The following is a 21,071-nucleotide window of genomic DNA, read 5'->3' on the forward strand; positions in this document are numbered from 1 at the left end:
AAGTCAAGATCCGAGCGAAAGAGAGAATTGAGGAAGAGGTGTGTGTGTGATCAGTGCGGCGCGCCTTGCACTATAAGAAGATAAGAGGCCAGCGATTTGAGCCCTAGCGAGCAGACGACGATATATTAAAGAAAAAGATACAGATAAGTTTGTATGGGTGGGTCTAAACAATCAACCAACATGGTACAACACACAAAAAAAAATGTAAAAGATGGATATATATAAAAATTTAAAAACCCAAAAACCACCCGGGCGCTGAAAAAGTGTAGGTCATCCTAATCTAGTCTTGCTTCTGACTCTAGTTCTTGGTAGGGATCCAACTAGCAGATTGGTAAGATGCTGACAATTACCAGTAGTAACCAAAGTATCATCCATAAGACTCCCGTGCTCTAGTAGATATCCATTTTTCTTCTTCCTCCTGAAAGTGTAAACCTACCAGTCCTCCGAAGAATCAACCCGATGGGGTAGATCTGAAGCAGAATAAATACCAACAGTAGTACCCACAATAGGTTCTAGAATATGTGAAGCATAAATTACCACTACACGGGATATTTCATGAAGAAGTGGAGCTGCGAGACTCTCCTGATCATCAGTCTGAACACTATCATTTATAGGTAATGATCCCTTGGTTCTAGGGGGGTCCTCAGGGGCATCAGACACCTCCTGTTTGGTAGTATCCTCCTCAGGTGGAACTAAAATGTCCCCAGCAGTGGGGTTAGACCCCTCCTTATTCACTTGAACCTTAGATTTCAAAATAGAATGAAGCTTGTGGCATTTAGCAATGATATGACCAAACATCTTACAGTGGGTACAATACGAGGGTTTGTGCTCCATGACGATTTATTGCCAATAACCATTATGGGTTGTGCCCAGCCAGACTTCAGAAACATCAGGTAACGTAATCTCCCTTTCCACAAGTATTCTGGCCACCAAGGGTCTGGTTAGGTTGAAAGTAGACAGATCTAATTTCAAAGGATCCCCAAGGATGACCCCAATAAAGTAGGGAAACTGATGGTGAAAAAAATACAACTTGAGACCAGATAAATTAAACCAAACCGGTATAGTGCATACCGCAACAATGACAGATTCATGCTTTGGGTCAAAATTAGGAGACCACTTAAGTAACTTCATTGATTTGTCTTCGATATTAAGATATTTATTGGAGAAATTCTGGTGTAGTCTTCAGCCACTGTTAGTTGGATCAACACATGTCTCCCATCAATCAATCCCACTTTTCACTTGTTTTCTAGCTTAAGATCATCAACACTCCTTCTGATAACATCCATAGGAGGGTGTCCTCACTGAAATTTGCCAATAAGAGTAAACTTGAATTTTTCCTCATTTCCTACTTCCCTTCTTAATAAAAGGACAATCATATGTACCCTCACGACATTCCTTATAACTTGAGTGGAATACCACTGCGGACTCCTGAGGGTTACCCACCACGCGGGCAAAGGAGACTTTGTCCGACTCAACCGAAGAACAAGGAAACGCCATCAGAGGCTGTAGACGTTAAACTGCTACGTGGTTGCTGAAAGGCAGAGGAGCTGTCGGGCGCAGAAGCAGGAGCAGCGTCGAAGCAACTGCGAGCGACAGAGGCGTGGAAGACAATAACGTCGAGCAAAGTAGGTGCGAACGTTGACGTCGAGCAGAGACGATAGCGACAGAGGAAGACGACGACGCGAGCAGTGGATATCACGATGCGAGCCGCGACAGAGAGTGCGAACGTCGACATTGACGTAAATGCAGACGCCGGAGCGAGGGCAAACGATGCGAGATCTTCTCTTCCAACAGTAGAATCAATTGCGACCGAAATCGCCATTGGAAGCCCAAGCGGAGCTCTCAAGCGTAGCCGACATCGTGTCATAGATATGTATCCTTAAAACAAAGGAATGAATTGAGACTATTATACGAGCCTAGATCATCCCAGATGCGCCAAATAAAAACCAGACACCCAGGGGAATCGAATCCCAAACCAGAGGGGACCTACAATTGACAAGCAGATGCCCAACAAACTGATCTGAGTATGCGGCTCATATATATATATATATATATTAAAAAAAAACCCAAGGGCTGATTTTATTGAAATAGAAAGGATACATAAAGATTGTATGAGAGAGTTCAATAGAGACACCCTACCCATACGATACCAAGTACAATAATACCCCAACAGAAATATACAGATAAACTCAACAAAAATGTAAAATAAATTTAAAACATGCAGAAAAGAAGTAGCTATAGACGAGCCAATTTTGTCCTGCCTCTACCTCTAGTTTTAGGAGCGGAGCCAGATAACAAACTTTGAAGAGTCGTGTCATTGTCAGGAGTAACCAAAGTATCATCCATTAAGTTTCCAAGTTGGAGTGCGCCCCCAACCTTCTTCTGCCGAGAAGTGTAAACCTGTCATACTTCATCTGAACACAAGACTCATGTGATCTTCGGTCTGATTAGATATTAGAACCACAGTAGAAGGAAAGACACTCGTTGCTACAACGTTAGGTTCCAGTGTATGTGAAGAGTGAATTGTCACCTCTGCACTTGATGCTTCCTGAATAGGAGTTGCGGGGCGATCCTGATTTTCAGTTTGAACATTATCCGTTGTAATATGGTCAGGAGAAGGAATCTCAAGGGAAGACACCAACTCTTGTCTTGTGGTGATTCCCTTCTCAGACTGGCTGTCATCAGGTTTGCTGGGAGCGCATTCAGACACGTGAGGTGCACTGATAGCATATTCCTGCTTTTGACTATTGGTTCTCAACTGTGTGTGAAATCTAAAACATTTCTCCTGCGGGTGTCCAAACATCTTGCAGTGCCATCTTGCAGAAACATCTTGCAGTGCTTGCAGTAATAAGGTTTTTGTTCCATAATGATTTTTATTAATCTGCATATTTGGGCAACCTAATTGGAACTTTCTAACTAGTGTAAATCTGTATTTTCCTGCATGAGTTGAAATTTCAGCATCTGAGAAGAATATTTCTGGTTTGTTCGCCTTTTTCTCTACTTTTTTGATGAGATTGCAATCTCCATGTCCTGCAAAAGAATCATGGTACATCTGCGGGAAGGTCAGGCTTTCTGCAAGGCGGAAAGGGGAACTGCGATTGTGAACCACTGTAACATACGAGGGTTTGGCGGGGTTATCACCGGCGACGACGACAGGGTAGGAAAACCCTGAAGCCATTAGTGTGCTTCCCACAAGCACTGCAACAACAAATGCAGCTTGTCTACTGCCGCCTACAAACAACGCGAGCAGTCGAGCAGGTTGATGTGGTCGAGCAGTCATCGACCTTGACGAAGAAGACGCCGCAGACGACGAAGGCTGCGATTTCATCAAGGCACGACGAAGTACGACGCAGCAAACGAAATCGCGAAGTTGAGGGAGGTGAAACCAAAGCAGACAGCGTCGAGCAGACGAATTCGACGCAGGCGAAGCACGACGAAGGAACAGACGAAGTCGAGCAGACGACAAAGAAGTAGGGATCTGTAGATTTCGATCTGGCGTAGAGATAACGAGGGCTACTCGGGTCGCCATGAAGACGCTATATATATATGAGGGGAAAGAGCAACTTGTGGCTCCTTACGTGTTAAAATAAAAGATGATTACAAAAGGGGGGGAAGGAGAATCCCCTCTAAACAGAAAGAACATACATAAATTCCTAGGGGTTCTTCCATCCACATTACAACTCCACAAAAAAAAAAATAAAGAAAATCTTTCAAAAACCCAAAATACATGTAATCAATCAAAACGTATACCCAAACTTTGAAGTAAATTGTGATGTAATTCAAAATAAAAAAAAATGACTCTTGGGGATCAGCCACCCATCCAATCTCCTCGGGCCATAATCTGTAGCTAAACAAAATTTTGAAAACAACAACAGTAAGGGAACCCCCGTACGACATCCACGTTGAACAAGAAATCACTTTATCCAAAACACTCATATGTGAAAAGTTCCTGCATAACACCCTCTCCCGAAAGCAAAATCTGAAGAAAGTAAGCATGAAACAGGAGCCAATGGCCTCCCAAATAGATCAAACCCCACAAAAAATTGGAGCGAAGGGCCTCCGAGATATTCTCTTTACCCACTCCCTCAAAAAGATCCAGATGATGCCAATAAACATATCTCCCCTTAACAGCCATGTAAAGCCTCAAATTGCAAGTAAAATAGTTGCAGGTATTCCCCTTCGAACCAAAATATTCTCATCCAGAAACATTAAGAGAAACCGTCGGGGGGTCGAAAATAGAATAAGGCAGTAAAAATTGCAAAGTTCCTCCCCCATAGATCAAACCAATCAAACTGGACCGAGAGACAGAGCCAGGGGAAATAAACAAAATAAACAAAACAGGGAGCAAAACAGGGAGCCGTGGGCCTCCCAAGCAGATTAGACCATCGTATCAATGGAGCCATGGGCCTCCAAGAAATTGTTCATGCCAAACCGCCTGATAAGATCTGTGTGAAGTTCCAAGCAATAGTGAAAAAAGTAAGAAAAATAAGAGAAGAAAATATCAATTCCCCGAAGGTTCAAAGCTGATAGTGAAACCTTCATCAAACAACAAATATCACGCTTCCCTACGAACATAAGGGGCATCGATGTTGTCTCCCAACTAATAACGTATGAAGAGGGGGGGGATCCCACCTGACAGACATTTGTGGCACTACCTAAAGTAGCTAGCCAGTTAGCTGGTTGATTGCCTTCTCCAAAAATGAAACTCCACACCAAATTCATATTGGAGGTCAAACTTTTAATTCTCTTGATATAATAAAGAACATCCCAAGGGGCTCCAAACCCTTTGTGAAATGTCCATAAAAAATTGATTATCACTTTTAACAATGAGATTATTCCAGGAAAGATGAGCAGCCAGAATAACTACCAACAAAACAGCCCGAGCCTCAGCTTCTAAAGGAGAATCTACGCAAGAAGGGGAGAAGAAAAAGAGAATAGAATCTACGCAAGAAGGGGAGGAGAAAAAGAGAATGCAATTTCCTGTATCATTCCTAGCCACACCCCCACAACCAGCACTATCAGGTTTCCAGCTCCCATCCGTGTTAAATTTAATCCAACCCCTGGGAGGAGGTCTCCACCTGACCAAAACAGTTCTAATAGGGAGCCTAACATCATTCATACTAGTGTTATTCAAGGAAAGAAAATAATTTATACCGGAAAAAAAACTCTTCTTATTGTTTCCAAGCCTCCACAATTTATTAATGTAAGCAATGATATTAGTGAAGACCGTCCTACATCAAATGTCATTGCTAGCATGAATAATATCATTCCGGGCAATCCAAATGAACCAACAAATAATAAAGAGATAAATTTGCAAGAAATACTTTTTCTTTCCATCAGGATTGCATGCAATAGAAGTAATGAATTGCGCTTAGGAGTTACGATGGTGTAAAACCACAATCCAACCTTATGCCAAATAAACATAGAAAAAGAACATGAGAAGAAAGTGTGCTCAATGGTGTCCTCAGCCTCATGGAAAAAACAACATCTAGAAGCAAGTCTCAAACCTTTTAATTTGAGAATATCATCACAAGGAATGATAACATGGAAAATCCGCCAAGCCAAAAAAGGCATAGATGGAGTTAACGCCCAACTCAACACACCCTCCCCCCATGGGAGCATCTGGAAATTATGAAGAGAGGAGAATACAAACTTAGTAATGGAATGATTTAAAGGAGTTTTCATTTTCGGAGTGTCATGTAGTTGCTGATCAAAGGGAATAGTGGAAATAAAGTTTGCTCCCTCCGTTCCCAGAATGTTTATTAATAAAGGGATGTTCCAATGTCCATCCACCCAAGCACCCGACACCTTAAGGTTGGTGAGACTGAGGTCTCTCAGCTCAAGCACAACATGAGACCAACAATCATGCCAGAAAGAAATACTACCATCACCCAACTCCCAGTAAAGGTAGTTCTTGGCCCAATCTCTAATAAGAAGAAACCTCTTCCACATAGTAGAATCACCTAATTGCCACCTAGCCAAAGAAGGAAGGGAGGAATGACAGTATTTCCCATGCATGAACTCTCCTAACTCTGGCATGAACATCACCAAAAAGATTCCAATTCCAAGATCTGAGTGTAGAAGCCACCTTCTTATGCAATTTCCAAAGTATAAACCAAGCATTCCCAACCTCCTCACATTTCCAATTATCCACGATAAGTCTCATTAAATCCTCATGTTTAGCCCAAACATTAAGGTAACGAAAATGATAAGTAGAAATCTTTTTAAAATAATCAAAGGAAAGAAGAATGGGGGAATGGTCAGAACCAGATCTGCTTAGATGTTGGACCTGCAAAAAATCATAGGAGGAAAGTCAAACTTGATTAGCAAAACATCTATCAAGTCTTTCAATAAGCTTACCTCTTTTCCAAGTGAACTTAGAGCTGACGAAACCAAAATCAGTAATGTCGGCACTGTTCATATAGTCAATGAATTTATTAGTTAAAGTGGTATCAACACTCCTACCACCAAACTTTTCAAACTCATGCATAACTATGTTAAAATCCCCTCCAACCATCCAGTTCTGATGAATATTCTTACCCATCTCAGAAATTTTGTGCCAGAGATCGAATCTAGCCACGTTAGAGGTTCCAGCGTAGACAAAAGTAAGGTGACCCGAAAAAACATCTATATTAAAGAAAGTGTGCACAAACTATCTATCATCAACGGTGATGTACATCGTAATATGCTTCCGCAAGAAAAGCCAAATTTTGTTAGAACAATTGGAAAAGTACGAGAAATTCTTAAATTTGCCCAAGATACGGTCATCCACAGAGGTGACCATAGGTTCTAAAATAGCAAAAATATCAATGTTATGAATCTTTGTCATTAATTTGAGTCTACCAAGAAAGTGAGGATCCGCAACTCCCCTAATATTCTAAATCAGGATATTAAACATGGGTAGACACATGTCCCTTCCTAGAAGATCTAGTTCGGGACCGTCCATTTTCACCATCCGAATAATACTGATTTGTGTTCGACAAGTTGTTTCCACTCGCAAGAAAAGGTGTTTTCGTTTGACCTCTAAACTTACGCCTACTATATTTTTGTACATGCCATTCATCTCTAAGAATTTTTGAAACATCTTCTAAAGGAGTGTCGGAGAGAGCATCATATTGATGAGAAAATGTGGAGATATTACCCATATTAATAGCATCAGGCAAGGAAGCCGAGGAAGGGCGAGCCTCCTCAATCAAGGGATTAACAGGCGGGTCCAAATTAGGTAGAGCAGGCATCACCCGCCCCATATTAGCCACCTGAACCAATTCATTTGAAGAAATAAGATTAGTAGGATTAATATTTCTAACAGCATTCAGATTAGCAGGAGGGGAGAAGGGGGGCAGTGTCTCCATCAAATTGTAAACCATCAGGAATACCCACAGGAGGGCCAGAGACATTGACAGTGGGTTGAGGCACATCAATAGTAAGCCCATCTGTAATATCATCCGCAGGAGGTACAACAACAGACATGACACGCGGGGGACGTGTGTCCTCTCGTTTTCTAAGTTCAGGGTGCATCTTGAAACATTGTTCCTGATTGTGGCCAAACATATAACAGTGTGTGCAATAGGGGGGGGGTGATTTTCTAATAAAACTTGTTGTCAGTACCCGTTATGTGCCGAACCGATCCATACCTCCTCCGGAAGGGGTAAAGTGACATCTCTTTCAATTAGAACACGAGCCATAGCCGGCCGCGTAAGATTATATGTGGGAGCATCCAACTTCAAAGGCCTCCCGAACATGACAGCCAAAGAAAATAAATTTTCATGATTAAAAAGATGCACCTTTAATCCCGAGAGATGAAGCCATACGGGGATTATCGGAGCCTTAGCCTTAGGATCAAAGTTAGTTGACCATTTCAAAACCTTCATCCCGTAATCTTCGAACCAAATCACTCTCTTCGCAAAGAGGTGCGTATAATCCTCCTCATTGGAGAGTTGAATTAAAATATGTCTGTCATCAAGAGGACCTATCTTCCATTCTCCCGCAAGCCTCATAAGTTTGAAATGTTTATAGAGAAATTCCATCTTTTGATGGCCATACAAAAATTTTCCAACAAGATGAAGCTTACAGGAAGAAGCTAGATCACCATTTTCAGCGTCAGTAAGAAACAGAGCAAGCTTTCCTCCCTTACGGCCCGGTCGTCGAACAAAAAAGTTCTCAGAACCGAGAGCGAGAGAGTCGTAGAAAGAAGAAGGGAAGTTTGGAACACCATCCGCGGTCACGCTAGCATACGATCGAGCTTTCCTGCCGCCATCTTATCTATCTAGTTATACTAGAGCAGCCTCTCTGAAAGTCGTAAGTTCCTTAAATCACATGTTCAAATCTCTCGTATTCGAATTCTTAATATACCAGGCCGCCCCCAAATCTAGCGGGGTTTGAGCTCATTAGGGTGGGTTGGGGACCTCAAGCCCGGTCCCATTCTTATATATATATATATATAGAAATATATTTATTACATCTCTTAAATAAATAAATAAAACTACTGTTATAAAATAGCACGCGATGTTTCCTCGACACAAGAGAGATTGTTCTGGCACGGCTCTTCCTTCAGTTACTTCCTCCAATTTGGTCGGTGTCGCCTTCTTCTCCAATTGAACAGTTTGGCATTTCTCCCTATGCTCTGAACCCTTCAAAATCCAACACCGCAACTTCCTTAAACTTCCTCGTTGACGGCTAGACGAAAACCCTTACTTAGGCTTGACGTCTCCTGTGTCGTTAGACTCTTAAGTAACTAAATTGCCTCGGTTGTGAAATTTTATAAGCAAAGTTATCTCCTCGCTTCCACTCCTCCCGGTTTGGTTTTCGTCAACTCATTTATTCTCCCCAAAAATGAGTCAATAAGTGGTTTGAAGTTCTACGGGAGGTGAGCTCTATTGCTAGTCCGCTATGATGGTCAATAAGAACTCCTAAGGCTAGATTTTGGGTTCTAGGAGTAGAAAACTAAGACTCACTGAAAATGAGATCAACACCAGATTTCAAGATCCCTCTTCCACGAGCTAAAATTCATGCGATTGCAAAAACGCGAGACGTGAGATTTTCTTGTAATTTGGGATTTTATTTTTATTTTTTATTTTCACATTGTGTACATATTTTTTTCTTCCTTTTTGGTTCATTCTTATTTCTCTATTTTATCTTTACGGTAGTACAACAAAAGCTTGTAAGATGACAGTAGTGATTTAGTTAAATTATTCTTTTTTATTAATTTATCTTCTTTTTAAATTGCACTCTAATGCAATGTCGCATAAGCTATATATGAGCATAGCTGTGCTCTAATAGAATAAAAAAATAATTACAAGTGGTTAACACTACTAGCAGTTATTCTTAATTTTTTTTTTCATTAAGAAATTCAATAAAAATGAACCATATTTTAAATATAATAAGCTTAAAAAATGATAAAATGAGAATAAACTATGGAAGATTTTGGCCAACATAAAGAGGCTCACCTGATTCATATCAATAGTTTGGACAGCATCACCACGGGTAAAAATTATGGCATGATTTTGATTTTCAGGCTTCCCTTCTCCAAGCTTGGGATCTCCAGGAAGTCTAATGGAATATATTTCCTGAGCAAAAATGAGCCATGATACAAGGACAAATTAAAATTACAAATGTAATAGACAGCGTCTCATCTCTTTATATACATAGGGATGAATGTATACAATTAAGAAGACCAAGGACATACGAAATTCACTTATTCTAAATGATCAAGAAAGCAATCACGTGTACCTGATCCCTTCCATGGACATCAGCCTTTACGAGCTTTGAATAGTATTCCTTAACTATAACATCAGATGATGAAATGTCCTCAACATGAATGAAAGCAACTCGGAGTGCTTCATTTCTAAAGATTATAGAGCAAGAGAAGCCAGAAATTTCAAAAGATATTAGAATATAAATTGATGATCAAAATAAACGTGGCCACAAATTTGATTTAAAAAAAATTCAAAAATCTAAAATATGAGCGAAACCAAAGCAGAGATTAGCTACTTCAACAACAAGCCTTTATCCCACTAAGTGGGGTCGGCTATATGAATCCTTTTTCTCCATTGTGTCCCATCGAGTATCACATTTTCATTTAATTTTTAATAAATTATGATAAATTTTTATACAACATACCTAGTCTTCTTAAGTCTAGCTCTACCTTTCTTAACGTAAATCAAAATTTAAAACATCTACTCTTCCAACCGGATCACCAAAATGTGACCAAATCATCTAAAGATGACTCTCTATAATCTTGTCTGTAACTGGAGCTACACCAACCTTTTACGGATAGATTCTTTTATTGTAAATTGTAGGAAATTGAAAATTTAGGAAACCGCTTCTAAGATTATATTACTTTATGTGTGTGTGTTTTCGGGGACACAACAACCAATAATGAATTAAACAAAAAGTCAAATATAAAAACTAACTACAAAAAATGACAAGAAATAATGAAAACAATAGATAAAATTAATCAAGATGACAACAAGGAAAGGACAAATCATACAAGTATAAAAAAATATTAAAAAAAAAAATTCAGATGCAGTGCCTACATGAACACACAAAGTAAAGTGCATGGAATCTACATGAGTAATAATGTAAAGGGAAAGAAGCAGAAGTATGTCGTAGAATATGTCAGACCTTTGCATAAGTAGAGCGATATCTGCTGCCTCTGGTGCTTTCTTCTGTTTCTGCTGCCCATAAATTTGACATGAGACAACATAAGTAAATTTTATGTCAGCTTGGGCACGCGATTCAGAAGAAAATTCAAATCCTTGGGTATTAATAAAATCAGCTCCAGAATATCCCTCTTCGAGCCCTGCAATTTATGTGGATAAGAACAAATTCAGCAGAAAGATGGCAAATAAGAAAAAAGAGCAAAGCCAGCTTATTACATTACCCGCATAACTTCTTCTCTCTATGTAGCTTTGGAGCATAAGAGCTCTTCTATAGTACATCATACCACGTACTGCATCAGTATGAAAGAAGAAAGAGAAAAGGACCAGTTATATAAGAGCTACAAGGAAGAAAATTAACTGAATTCTAATTATCAATAACATCTGATCAATATTCATAAAATTACAGTCGAACAAGATCAAACAAATGTGAACCTGCCCAAGAAACCTGATGGATGAAAGATTTACACTTGCAGCAAACATCACAAAAACAATCATGAGCAAATCATTCACACAATGTACCCAACTAACGTAATTTGTGTAAATTACTTTCCTGTTCAAGACCAATGAGGATGGAAAAATTAAAGAAGCATAATTTAAACAAAAAATGAATGTCTGATCCAACTATAGTCAAGGTAATATAGAAAAGCATGCGTGGCCATGATTATAAACATGAGAGATTGCAGTCTCTTAACAAAAGGAAATAGCAACAACGTGACAAAAGAAAAATAGACAAGCAGAAGGAGAAGGGAAAGGAGATTAAGAGGAAGAGACAGAAAGAGCAGAAGAAATGGACAAGCTTATAACCTGTTCTTGCCAATGTCTGGCCCCGATAAGAGGCCCAAAACCGCAGTTCTAATGTATCGCTTGAGCTATCTTGTAGAGACTCAGCAGTTGATTCACCACGGCCAATCCGTTCGAGAAAATTCTCCCATTCATCTGCAACAAAAAGTTTACACAGATCAATTATTTTGCAGTATGGCTATAAGCAACCAACAACCAGAACATGCACCAGCGTCAGAAGCAAAAACAACTGCTTATGGCACAAGCAACTAGAGAAAAGAAAGTGAATCTGAACTTGGACTAATGCATCAAAGTGAATGTTTACTATTCATAAATAACACAAGATAGGCATTTAGAGTTCATCGGTAGAAAGGTTACTTCTACAAAAACTGAAAAAGATAAGTACTGGCAAAATGAAAGTAACATTAAAGACAATATTTATCAAATTTAACATATTCTTATATATAAATCCATCTTCAATGCAAATAAATTACAAAAAAAGTATAACAGTCATACACTACCAAAAGTCCAATTTATTCTATAGTTTCCTTTCCCAAAATTCTCTGATAAATCAAATTGATTATGCACATGGAACCCTTCTTAGAACGCTGCTTCATTTTGACCTTTGCTTTGTTTTGCCGAGAGCGGTCAATAGTCCTAGCAGTCACATCTCTCTTGAGAGGGACTAATAGACTTTGTTTGGTTGATCAAGACCATCATTCAAGTCAGGATACTAAGAGACCAAAAAATATAAGAAAAAGATGATGAAGGGACTTTCATGAAATATAGCATTACAAATAATCATGGCGCGGATGAACATAGTTATTTTAAAGGTTCCTTCGAATCATATATTTTTTTAAAATTGTTTTGTTGAAGTTGGCCGTGCTCATATTCTAGCATGAATTAAAATAACGTATTTGTTTTCTTATTTCACACTTGTTCTTCTGAAATACTTAAATAAAAAAGAGGAAAAAAAAAACATAAGATCAATCATAAATACTAAACAAGTTATGACAACTTAAATATCCAATGATAGCATTCATTTCAGATAGTTAGACAATGCCAACATGGCTGTTACTTTAGTTCAAAAAGTAGTTTTTGAAACTTAACACCATTTATTTCATTTATTCAGTGTGTTATAGTTGTGAAGAAGACAGCATGCTAGTAATATTATTGAACAAATAAAAATCATATTTCAAATCTCTTTTCATTTTGTATCTTTGAAAATTTATTTCTTTATGATGCAGAAGTGATTCACTTTAGCCTTCACTTCGTAACCGTATCTAGTATGCGGGAGTATAGTTCATTCACTTCCCATACTGCCAAGGTGGGTCTCCTTCAAAATCTGAGATGAGAAAATATTTAGTACCTAAAGCCAAGGAAAATAATTGTACATTTCCAATAACTGAAGACTAAAACTTTACTTGGTCAACATAGATGACCTAAAGCTTTCTTACTAATCACCTAACTACAAGATTACAATAAATTTTATTAGTCAAAATCACTAAATTAAAAGGTAAGGAGACAATTTAATGAGTCGATTCGTCATCGTTGCATTAACAGAAAAGAAAATTTGGTTGAAACCATACAAATATACCATATATTGCGTTAAGATTAACTGAAGACGTTATTAAGACAACATTGGAAGATAAACCAACGAAACGAATAAAAGAAAAAGCAGGAAAAAATGGAAAAATAATAACCAAAAAAACCCAACTAAAATGAGAAAACGAAAGAAAAGAAAAATCAATAAGAAGTTATACTGGAACAAAAGATAATGGTTGCAACAGATGAGCCCAGCTCTTTTCATTCTGGCATTCAGAAGAGGTCTCCACAATCTTACCACAAGATTGTAAGACCAATATGAAGCTACCTAAGCATATTTCCTTAATACATCCCATAATAGAAGTTCAAGAGCAGCACAATCCTCGCCTATAAATGACAGCCACGTAATAGTGTCCAAATCTGATGATTAAAAGCATCAAGGAATTTTTCTGATATACAGCATTAAAATTACTTGAGAGCAGAGTAATAGTACAAGTATATTAAAACTAAATAAAAAAGGAACAATGATTCAGAAATTGAAAAACGTATAGAAAGATGTACCTGGAAAAATTTTCTGAAGATAGAAAAGAATAGAAATTCCATCCTCATTTTCTACTCTCAGATCAGACAAACTGTACAGCACAGTCTCACTATAGTATGGAGTGAAAACACTATTTGAAAAAGAAGACCATCAGTTTCCTTTAAATCCTAAACTCAATAATTTGTTGATATAAAATAATTTAGAAATAAAAAACAATAAGTTAGGTGCAACATAATTTTAAAGGGGAAAAACTCTAAAACAGAATATGTATTATTCGAGCACCTAAAAGGCATCATCTCAGAAACAGACTTCGCTGGAGGAATTTTCATGAATAAAGAATTCGTAAAGAATTCAAGCCTTCTTCTCGCTTCTAGATTTTTCGGAATATTGGCCGCAGTATCTTTAACAGTTAAAAGTAGATGTAAGCGTTTAATCTGCTCCTTCTGCAAGAAAGAACAGCAAAGCAAGTCATACTTATAAAAGTAAGTTGGCCAAAGGAAAACTTAGAAAAATGCATACAAGTTCTGGATTAGTGGGCCACAGTATTCTAGAGAAAAGCCTTCCCTCATGCCTTGCTTTTGCTAAAATATTCCATGTATCAAAAAACTCGCTGAGAAAGTGAAACTATTCAGTCAGCTTTGCCAATAAAAGAAAACTAACTTGAGAAAGGAAACTCCGATTGACTAACAGACAACATTTAGAAACTAAGGTTTTCGGTACCTAAGGTTTGGTGTCAAGAAATCACGAGTGACAACTTCATATAGATCAACTACAGCTTTTGCAGCACCACGAGCCAGCTCAGGAGTTTCATTCCGTGTCTAGAAAAGTACGTTAAATTTAATAAATAACATCAAGATTTAGATAAGACAATTCATTAGTGAAAATACAAAAATATGAAGAAAATTATACCAACATTTGCATATAGTATTTAATAATTAAAAAAAGAAAAACCATCCTAGTTTCAAAATACAAATACATGTGTAAACAAAAAAAGAGAGTCAAGACAGCTGACGATTGAATACAATTTAAGCATATTAACAAATACAAAATGACTGAGGTGTACTTATCCTTATGGTTCAAAAACTCTGATCCTGTAAAAGTCTGCAATAACACTATATATCCAACACTCTCTGCTAGACTTGATACTGTATTAAATCCAACATGAGATTTATCTCCACTATATCAAACAACTTGAATTGCGTGAGAAAAATGCCTCAAAAACTCCATTTTGGGTTTTCCAAACCATAATATGAGAATGCTATTCAAGACCTGCTTAGCGCTATTAGCAACTTCAAACTAGTTCACCACATAAAAGATCAGTATTATTCAAGTTGCATAATGTTTACTATTGTATGGTCACAATCATAAAAAATTTATTAGAAAAATTGAATAGTTAAATTATATATTGTGCTGGGTGGTTTTGCTTTTGTTGGCTGCCTTATTTTTAGCATGGAGGCCCAGGGCTCCTTTGCTAAAGATAAGAGGCCGGGAGGTTGGAGGCTTGAAGAGTTGCTCCTTTTCATCTGGGTATTATTTGTGACCATGTTATTTCCTATTTGGAGGCCCATGGCTCCAATTTCTATCTGTTCTCTCTCTCTTCATACTTCAGGTGGTTGAGGTGGTTTTATTAGGTCCGTTTGGACTGGCTTTGCTAATTGGGAGGTTGGAGGAATGAGGATCATCTTTTCCTTTCTTAACACTTGGAAGTTCTATTTCTCTACTGTTTCCTCAGTTCTTTTTCAGTTGCAGGGTGCAGATTCTTTGGTCAGGCTGCGGCTTCCTGCTTTCGAGATGTTGCGAGATGTTGCTGTTTGCCATACAGTACAGATTCTTGTTTTTTCGTTTCTTTTGATATACATGTTCATAGAGAGTATATGTCATTTCTGTGGGTATACGTTTTGGTTTGATACATGTATATTTAGGTTAGCTTTAATCTCCTTTATGTTCTTTTATTTTCTTGGGTGGAGTTGTACTGTGCAAAATGGAACCCCTAGAACTTTATGTGTTATTTTGTTTTTTAGCGGGGATCCAGTTTTCCCACTAAACCTTTGTAATCATTCTTTTGATATTAACGCGTAAGGAGCCAAAAATTGCTATTTCTATAAATAAATAAATAAAAAGTAGGGTACATATAGATTTTGTGTAAAAAGTAGGGTACAGATAGATTTTGTGAGAGATCCAAAAAATGACACCCATCCCACACAAAAACCACCATATCAAATAGTTAAAAAAAATGAGAAAATAAAGCTAATACATAAGAGATCTAAAAAAAAAAAAGCTAAAAAGTGCCAAAATAGTAGTATTAGGCAGCTGGAGAGCGACACAATTTTGTCTTGTCTCTGCCTCTATTTCTAGGGAAGGAGCCAACTAATAAATTGGTCAAATGAGTGACATTGCCAGTAGTAACTAATATATCTTCCAATAGATTCCCTAGCTCAAATCATCCTCCGTTCTTCTTCTTCCTCCTCGTGTAAACTTGTCTTTCTTCATCTGAGGATTGACTCACCTGATCAGCAGAATGGTCTGAAGTGTGCAGAATATGTGTAGGTCGTTGAACATTAGAGACAACTACTTGTTGTACCAGTTGATCTTCTTTCGGGTCAAAAGAGCACTCTCGTGTGCCTTGGCATGTAAGTGAGACTTCTTTAATAACGGTGAGTGGTATCAGCACATTTGAATCTGTACCTGTAATAAATTATTCTTCATCAGGAACTGCGATGTTGGAAAGATGATCGGATTGCACCTTCTCAGCAAGAATGGTAGATGACTGATTTTTAGCGATATTTGACCTTAGATAGGATGCAAGCGATAACAAATATTAAAACTGTGGCCAAACATACTACAACGAGAGCAACAAGGAGGATGTGGTTCTATTTCAACATTTTGTCAATACCCGTTGTGAATAGTATCAATCCATATCTCATCTAGAGTTGGTTGAGTGATATCTCTCTCCACTAATACACAAGCAACAGAAGGTCTGGTGACAGCAAGCGCATGACTATCCACCTTGAGAGACTTATCGTAAGCAGTTGCTAAATAGTAAATGATGTTCATGTTGAACAGATGTAATTTTAACCCTGAAAACTTTATCCAAACTGGAATGATAGGGGACTCCGCTTTTGGCTAAAAACTGAAAGTCTACTTCAGAATTTTCATAAAACGATTATTGATCTTGATAGCTTTTCGAGAGAAAATGCGGGTGTAATCGGTACTGTGAGATAATTGAATAAGTATATGTCGACCGTTAAGTAGGCCAAGGTGTCAACTGTCCAATAGTTTCATAGCATCAAACTCCTTTCTAATGATCTCCAGTTTTGGGTGACCAAAAAGAAATTTCCCCACAAGGGCAAAATGTCGAGAGGAAGCGAGAGTACCGGTTTCATCTTCTGTGAGAATAAGTGCAGACTTCCCATTTTTTTCCAAGCTTTTTAAAAAAAGTGTGATCACCTCCACATTCAAGAGCCTCGTAGAACGATTGTGAAACATTGTAGGACTTACCGATAGCAAAAACAGGCTCATAACCTAGAGGGGCACGAGCAAAAATGGGCATATCACTGGCAAGGGCATTTGCATAGGAATGGAACGTCGAGGCCATCTCCCTGACAAGATCGTCACGATCAGGAGAGAAACAGTTTGGTGGGCTGCAAAGAAGCGAGCAAACTTCAGGCGTTGTCAGGCTCAGTTCGTCTGAAGCGACCGAGGAGACAACCGCAAGAAAATATGTCATCGGCTACGGGAGACGACTGCGAGAAAAAGCGCCGAGCAAGAATAGAAAAGTGGTCGGCAAGTGCAGTGGCATGGGAACGGATCGTCGATGCCATCTCCACCAATAAGATGGTGTCTATCGGACAGAAGAGCAACAATCGTGTCGTCTGGAAGGAGACGACTGCGAAGGAGAGAAGTGTCGTCGGCTAGAGAGGATGACTACGAGAAGGGTCATCTTCTATGGGAATCAAACGTCGTCGGCAGGAGACGACGTCGACTATGGGAGACGACAACGAGCAATAACGAGGGCGAGTGTCATCGACTGCGGGTAAGACGTCGCCGAGTAGAGACGACGCGAGTCACAACGGTGTGAGGGCAGGCGTTGTAGATTGCAGATGACGTCGTCGAGTACAGAGACGACGCGAGTCACGACTGCGTGAGGGCAAGCGTTGTCAATTGTGGATGACGTCGTCGAGTACAGAGATGATGCGAGCGAGCATCAACAATAAAGACGTATGCGGCCAAGCGTCGTCGAAAAAGTTGCGAGGGAGTGAAAACGTGGTTGCGAAAGACGACAGAGAGAAAGTGAGAAAACGAGAAATCACTGCAGGGAATCGGCATCGAACGAAACCCTAGCATAGCCCCCTCCGCTGGCGAAGCCATATATATATATATATATATATATATATAGCTAAAGTAAAAAAATTCATTGATAGAAAGTCGATACAAAGTTTTTAGTGAGCGGGCGCTAGAAACCCACTCACAAGGCATACAAGACTCAAAAAAAGATACCCAAAATATACATGTATACCCCAAAAATTAGACATCGTGAAATCATAGCTCAGCACCGAGCAACATTAGAGGAGATCAATCATGATGGGAGGTTTTTCCTTTCCCCCTCCCCCTGGTTTTAGGAATGGATTCCAGCAACAAACTGTGAAAGGGGCTTCCACCTAAGACAATCAAGTTGTCATCCTAGGGATTATGGAGTTGAAGCATTGCATTTTTCTTCCTCTTATATTTTTTAACCTGCAATTCATCTTCCACTTGGTGTTCAAGCTGATCATTTTTTGCAGTGAATAAATCACTTTGATCAAAGCATACTTCAAATATATGAGTACCTTCCCCAACAACAACCTATTGAGAGGGAGTCTCAGGAGGCTTGCTTAGAGGTGTGTTTTCATCAGGTTTACTGGGAGTAGTATCAGACTGTGTAGGATTGTTTCCATTATTAGGAGTGGGGACAACAAACAGCTCATCCATCTGGTTAACATTAGTAACAAGTTCCAATAAAGTTGCAGTATCTAAAAATGCCTCTTGGGTAGCACAGTCAGAAATATCATGTTTAGGAATAGATTGTTCTTGTGCATGTTGTTCAACCATAGACATTTATATCTGACTGTATTGGAATAATGGGTTTCAACTTTAGGTGTAATCTGAAGCATTTATCATGTGTGTGGCCAAACATCTTACATGTATACCCCAAAAATTAGACATCGTGAAATCATAGCTTAGCACCGAGCAAGAGTAGAAGAGATCAATCATGATGGGAGGTTTTTCCTTTCTCCCTTTCATCAAATCTTTGCTCACCTATATCATAACATGTTTTCCATCAAATAGTCTCACCTTCTAATCCCCAACTAGTTTAAAATCTTCAAAAACTTTTGTGATAGTCTCCATCTTATGGTGGCTCAATTGGAACTTTCCAATCAGTTTAAATTTATGATTTTCAACAAGTGTTGAAATTTCAGTGTTAGAAAAAAATTAATGCTGGTTTGCCCCCCTTTTTTCCTGATTTTTGTTTATGAAGTTAGAATCTCACAAATGAATCATGATATATATGCGGAAAAACCAAACTATCCCGAAGGTGTGAAGGAGCACTGCCTTTATCAACCATTGCAGTGTAGGAGGGTTTGCGCGAGATCGGAGTAGGTTCAGTTGAAGATGAGAGGGCTGTCATGAAATTAGAGTAACAAAAGACCACAAAAACACCAAGAGGACGCGTCTAGGAGAATCACCCTGATGCGGGAGTGCAGCCAACGAAATCGCTGCACCAAAGTCGCGACAGCGGCAAACGCAACATCCAGCAAACAAGGGTCTCACTCGAATCAACCATCACCGAAATAGGAGTGGAGCTGATTGCAAGAGGGAGGCGGGCTGGCGACATGGGGCTCGATCGAAGATTTGAGCCGTAGGAGAACCAAATCACGAACAGTGCTGATGATGAAGCTGACGAAGCCACATAAAGCAGCCGAAGAGGTCGGCCTAAGCAAATGAAGTCGATGAAGTCGATGAAGGCGAACGAGGTAGATGATTCAAAGAAGAAGACGATGGAAATCGCCATCGAGTCAAATCTTAGCAGAGCCCCCCGTGATAAACATATTGATATATATATATATATGTGTATATATATATATATATATATATATTGAGAAAAATAAAAGAAACCAATCGTTTTATGGTTGAAGCTGGTACTCTAGCGTCCTCTTGGCGTTTTGCTATAGTGGGGAAATTCCTTTATGGTCTTCCAAAGCTGGAGATCATTAGGAAAGAATTTGATGCTATGAAACTATTGGGCAGTTGGAACATTGGCCTGCTAGATGGTCGACATATACTTATTCAGTTATCTCACGATGTCGATTACACTCGCATTTTCTCTCAAAAAATTATCAAGATCGACAATTGTTTTATAAAAATTCTGAAGTGGACTGTCGATTTTGATCCAAAAGCGGAGTCCCATATCATTCCAATTTGGATAAAGTTTCCAGGGTTAAAATTACACCTGTTCAACATGAAAATCCTCTACTCTTTAGCAACTCTTTAGCAAAATCCTCTACTCTTTAGCAACTGCTTACAGTAAGTCTCTCAAAGTGGATAATCCTACGCTTGCTGTCACTAGACCCTCTGTGGCTTCTCTATTAGTTGAGAGAGATATTACTTAAACAACTCCAGATGAGATATGGATTGACACTATTCACAACGGGTATTGGCAAAAGGTTGAGATAAAACCACATCCACCTTATTTCCCTCATTGTAATATGTTTGATCATAGTTCTACTATTTGTTATCGCGTGCATGCTCATCTAAGGCCGAATGTAGCTAAAGATCAGTCACCTACTATCATTACTGAGAAGGTCCAATCCGATCCTTTTTCCAACATCGCAGTTCCAGATGAAGAACACCTTACTACAAGTACAGATCCAAATGTGTTGTTATCACTTACTGTTATTGAAGAAAAAGACCCACTTACATGTCGAGACATAGAAACTATTGTTCTATGATACATCATTGAGCATTGACAATATCATTATAAAGTAAATTAAGAGTACTAAAAGAATATTGAGAAGCAAAAACATTCTAAATACTAGTTAAATGCGTTGATCAACTAACTCATGATAATTTAATACACATAATAAAACACTTGCTATGTTCTTTCTATCTCCGAGTAAATTTCATCAAGAAAAACTTGCTAGGAATTCAAAGGAGCCACATTGTGGCTGATAAAAAATCTCCTATCAATTGCGGAATTGGGTGGGCTATGTTGACTCGCTAATATTTAAGAAAAAAAATAGCCTACAATATCTCAGTCTCGTATGCAACTACATGTCTGCGTCAAAGCCAAATTTCCAACATAAAATTGAGGCCTATTAAACTTATCACCATAGAATCATCCTCAAAATCCCTCACTGTCAACTCCATGAATCCATCTTTGCCACTACCTAACATGCACACCACATAACCTACAAGGGCTTGCCCACTTTAATTATAAAAAGATGATTAGGAGATAAAAAAGACATGTAATTTTAATATTGAAATAGAGCCTTAAAATTTAATTATTT

At 38.7% G+C, this 21,071-nt stretch overlaps 1 protein-coding gene across 1 annotated transcript in view; it reads right to left on the reverse strand.

Moving 5' to 3' along the window:
* The window catches only part of LOC110039311 (callose synthase 10-like), a 207,574-nt gene that overhangs the window by 61,438 nt on the left and 125,065 nt on the right, over window positions 1-21,071 (reverse strand). The window contains 9 exon segments of the mRNA XM_020744331.1: window positions 9,447-9,566; window positions 9,730-9,844; window positions 10,624-10,801; window positions 10,883-10,951; window positions 11,466-11,597; window positions 13,548-13,657; window positions 13,810-13,970; window positions 14,047-14,137; window positions 14,248-14,345. Coding sequence (XP_020599990.1) covers window positions 9,447-9,566; window positions 9,730-9,844; window positions 10,624-10,801; window positions 10,883-10,951; window positions 11,466-11,597; window positions 13,548-13,657; window positions 13,810-13,970; window positions 14,047-14,137; window positions 14,248-14,345 — 1,074 coding nt within the window.

Source organism: Phalaenopsis equestris, unplaced genomic scaffold (genome assembly GCF_001263595.1).
Source record: "Phalaenopsis equestris unplaced genomic scaffold, ASM126359v1 Scaffold000002, whole genome shotgun sequence".
In the NCBI taxonomy this organism is placed as follows: Eukaryota; Viridiplantae; Streptophyta; class Magnoliopsida; order Asparagales; family Orchidaceae; genus Phalaenopsis; species Phalaenopsis equestris.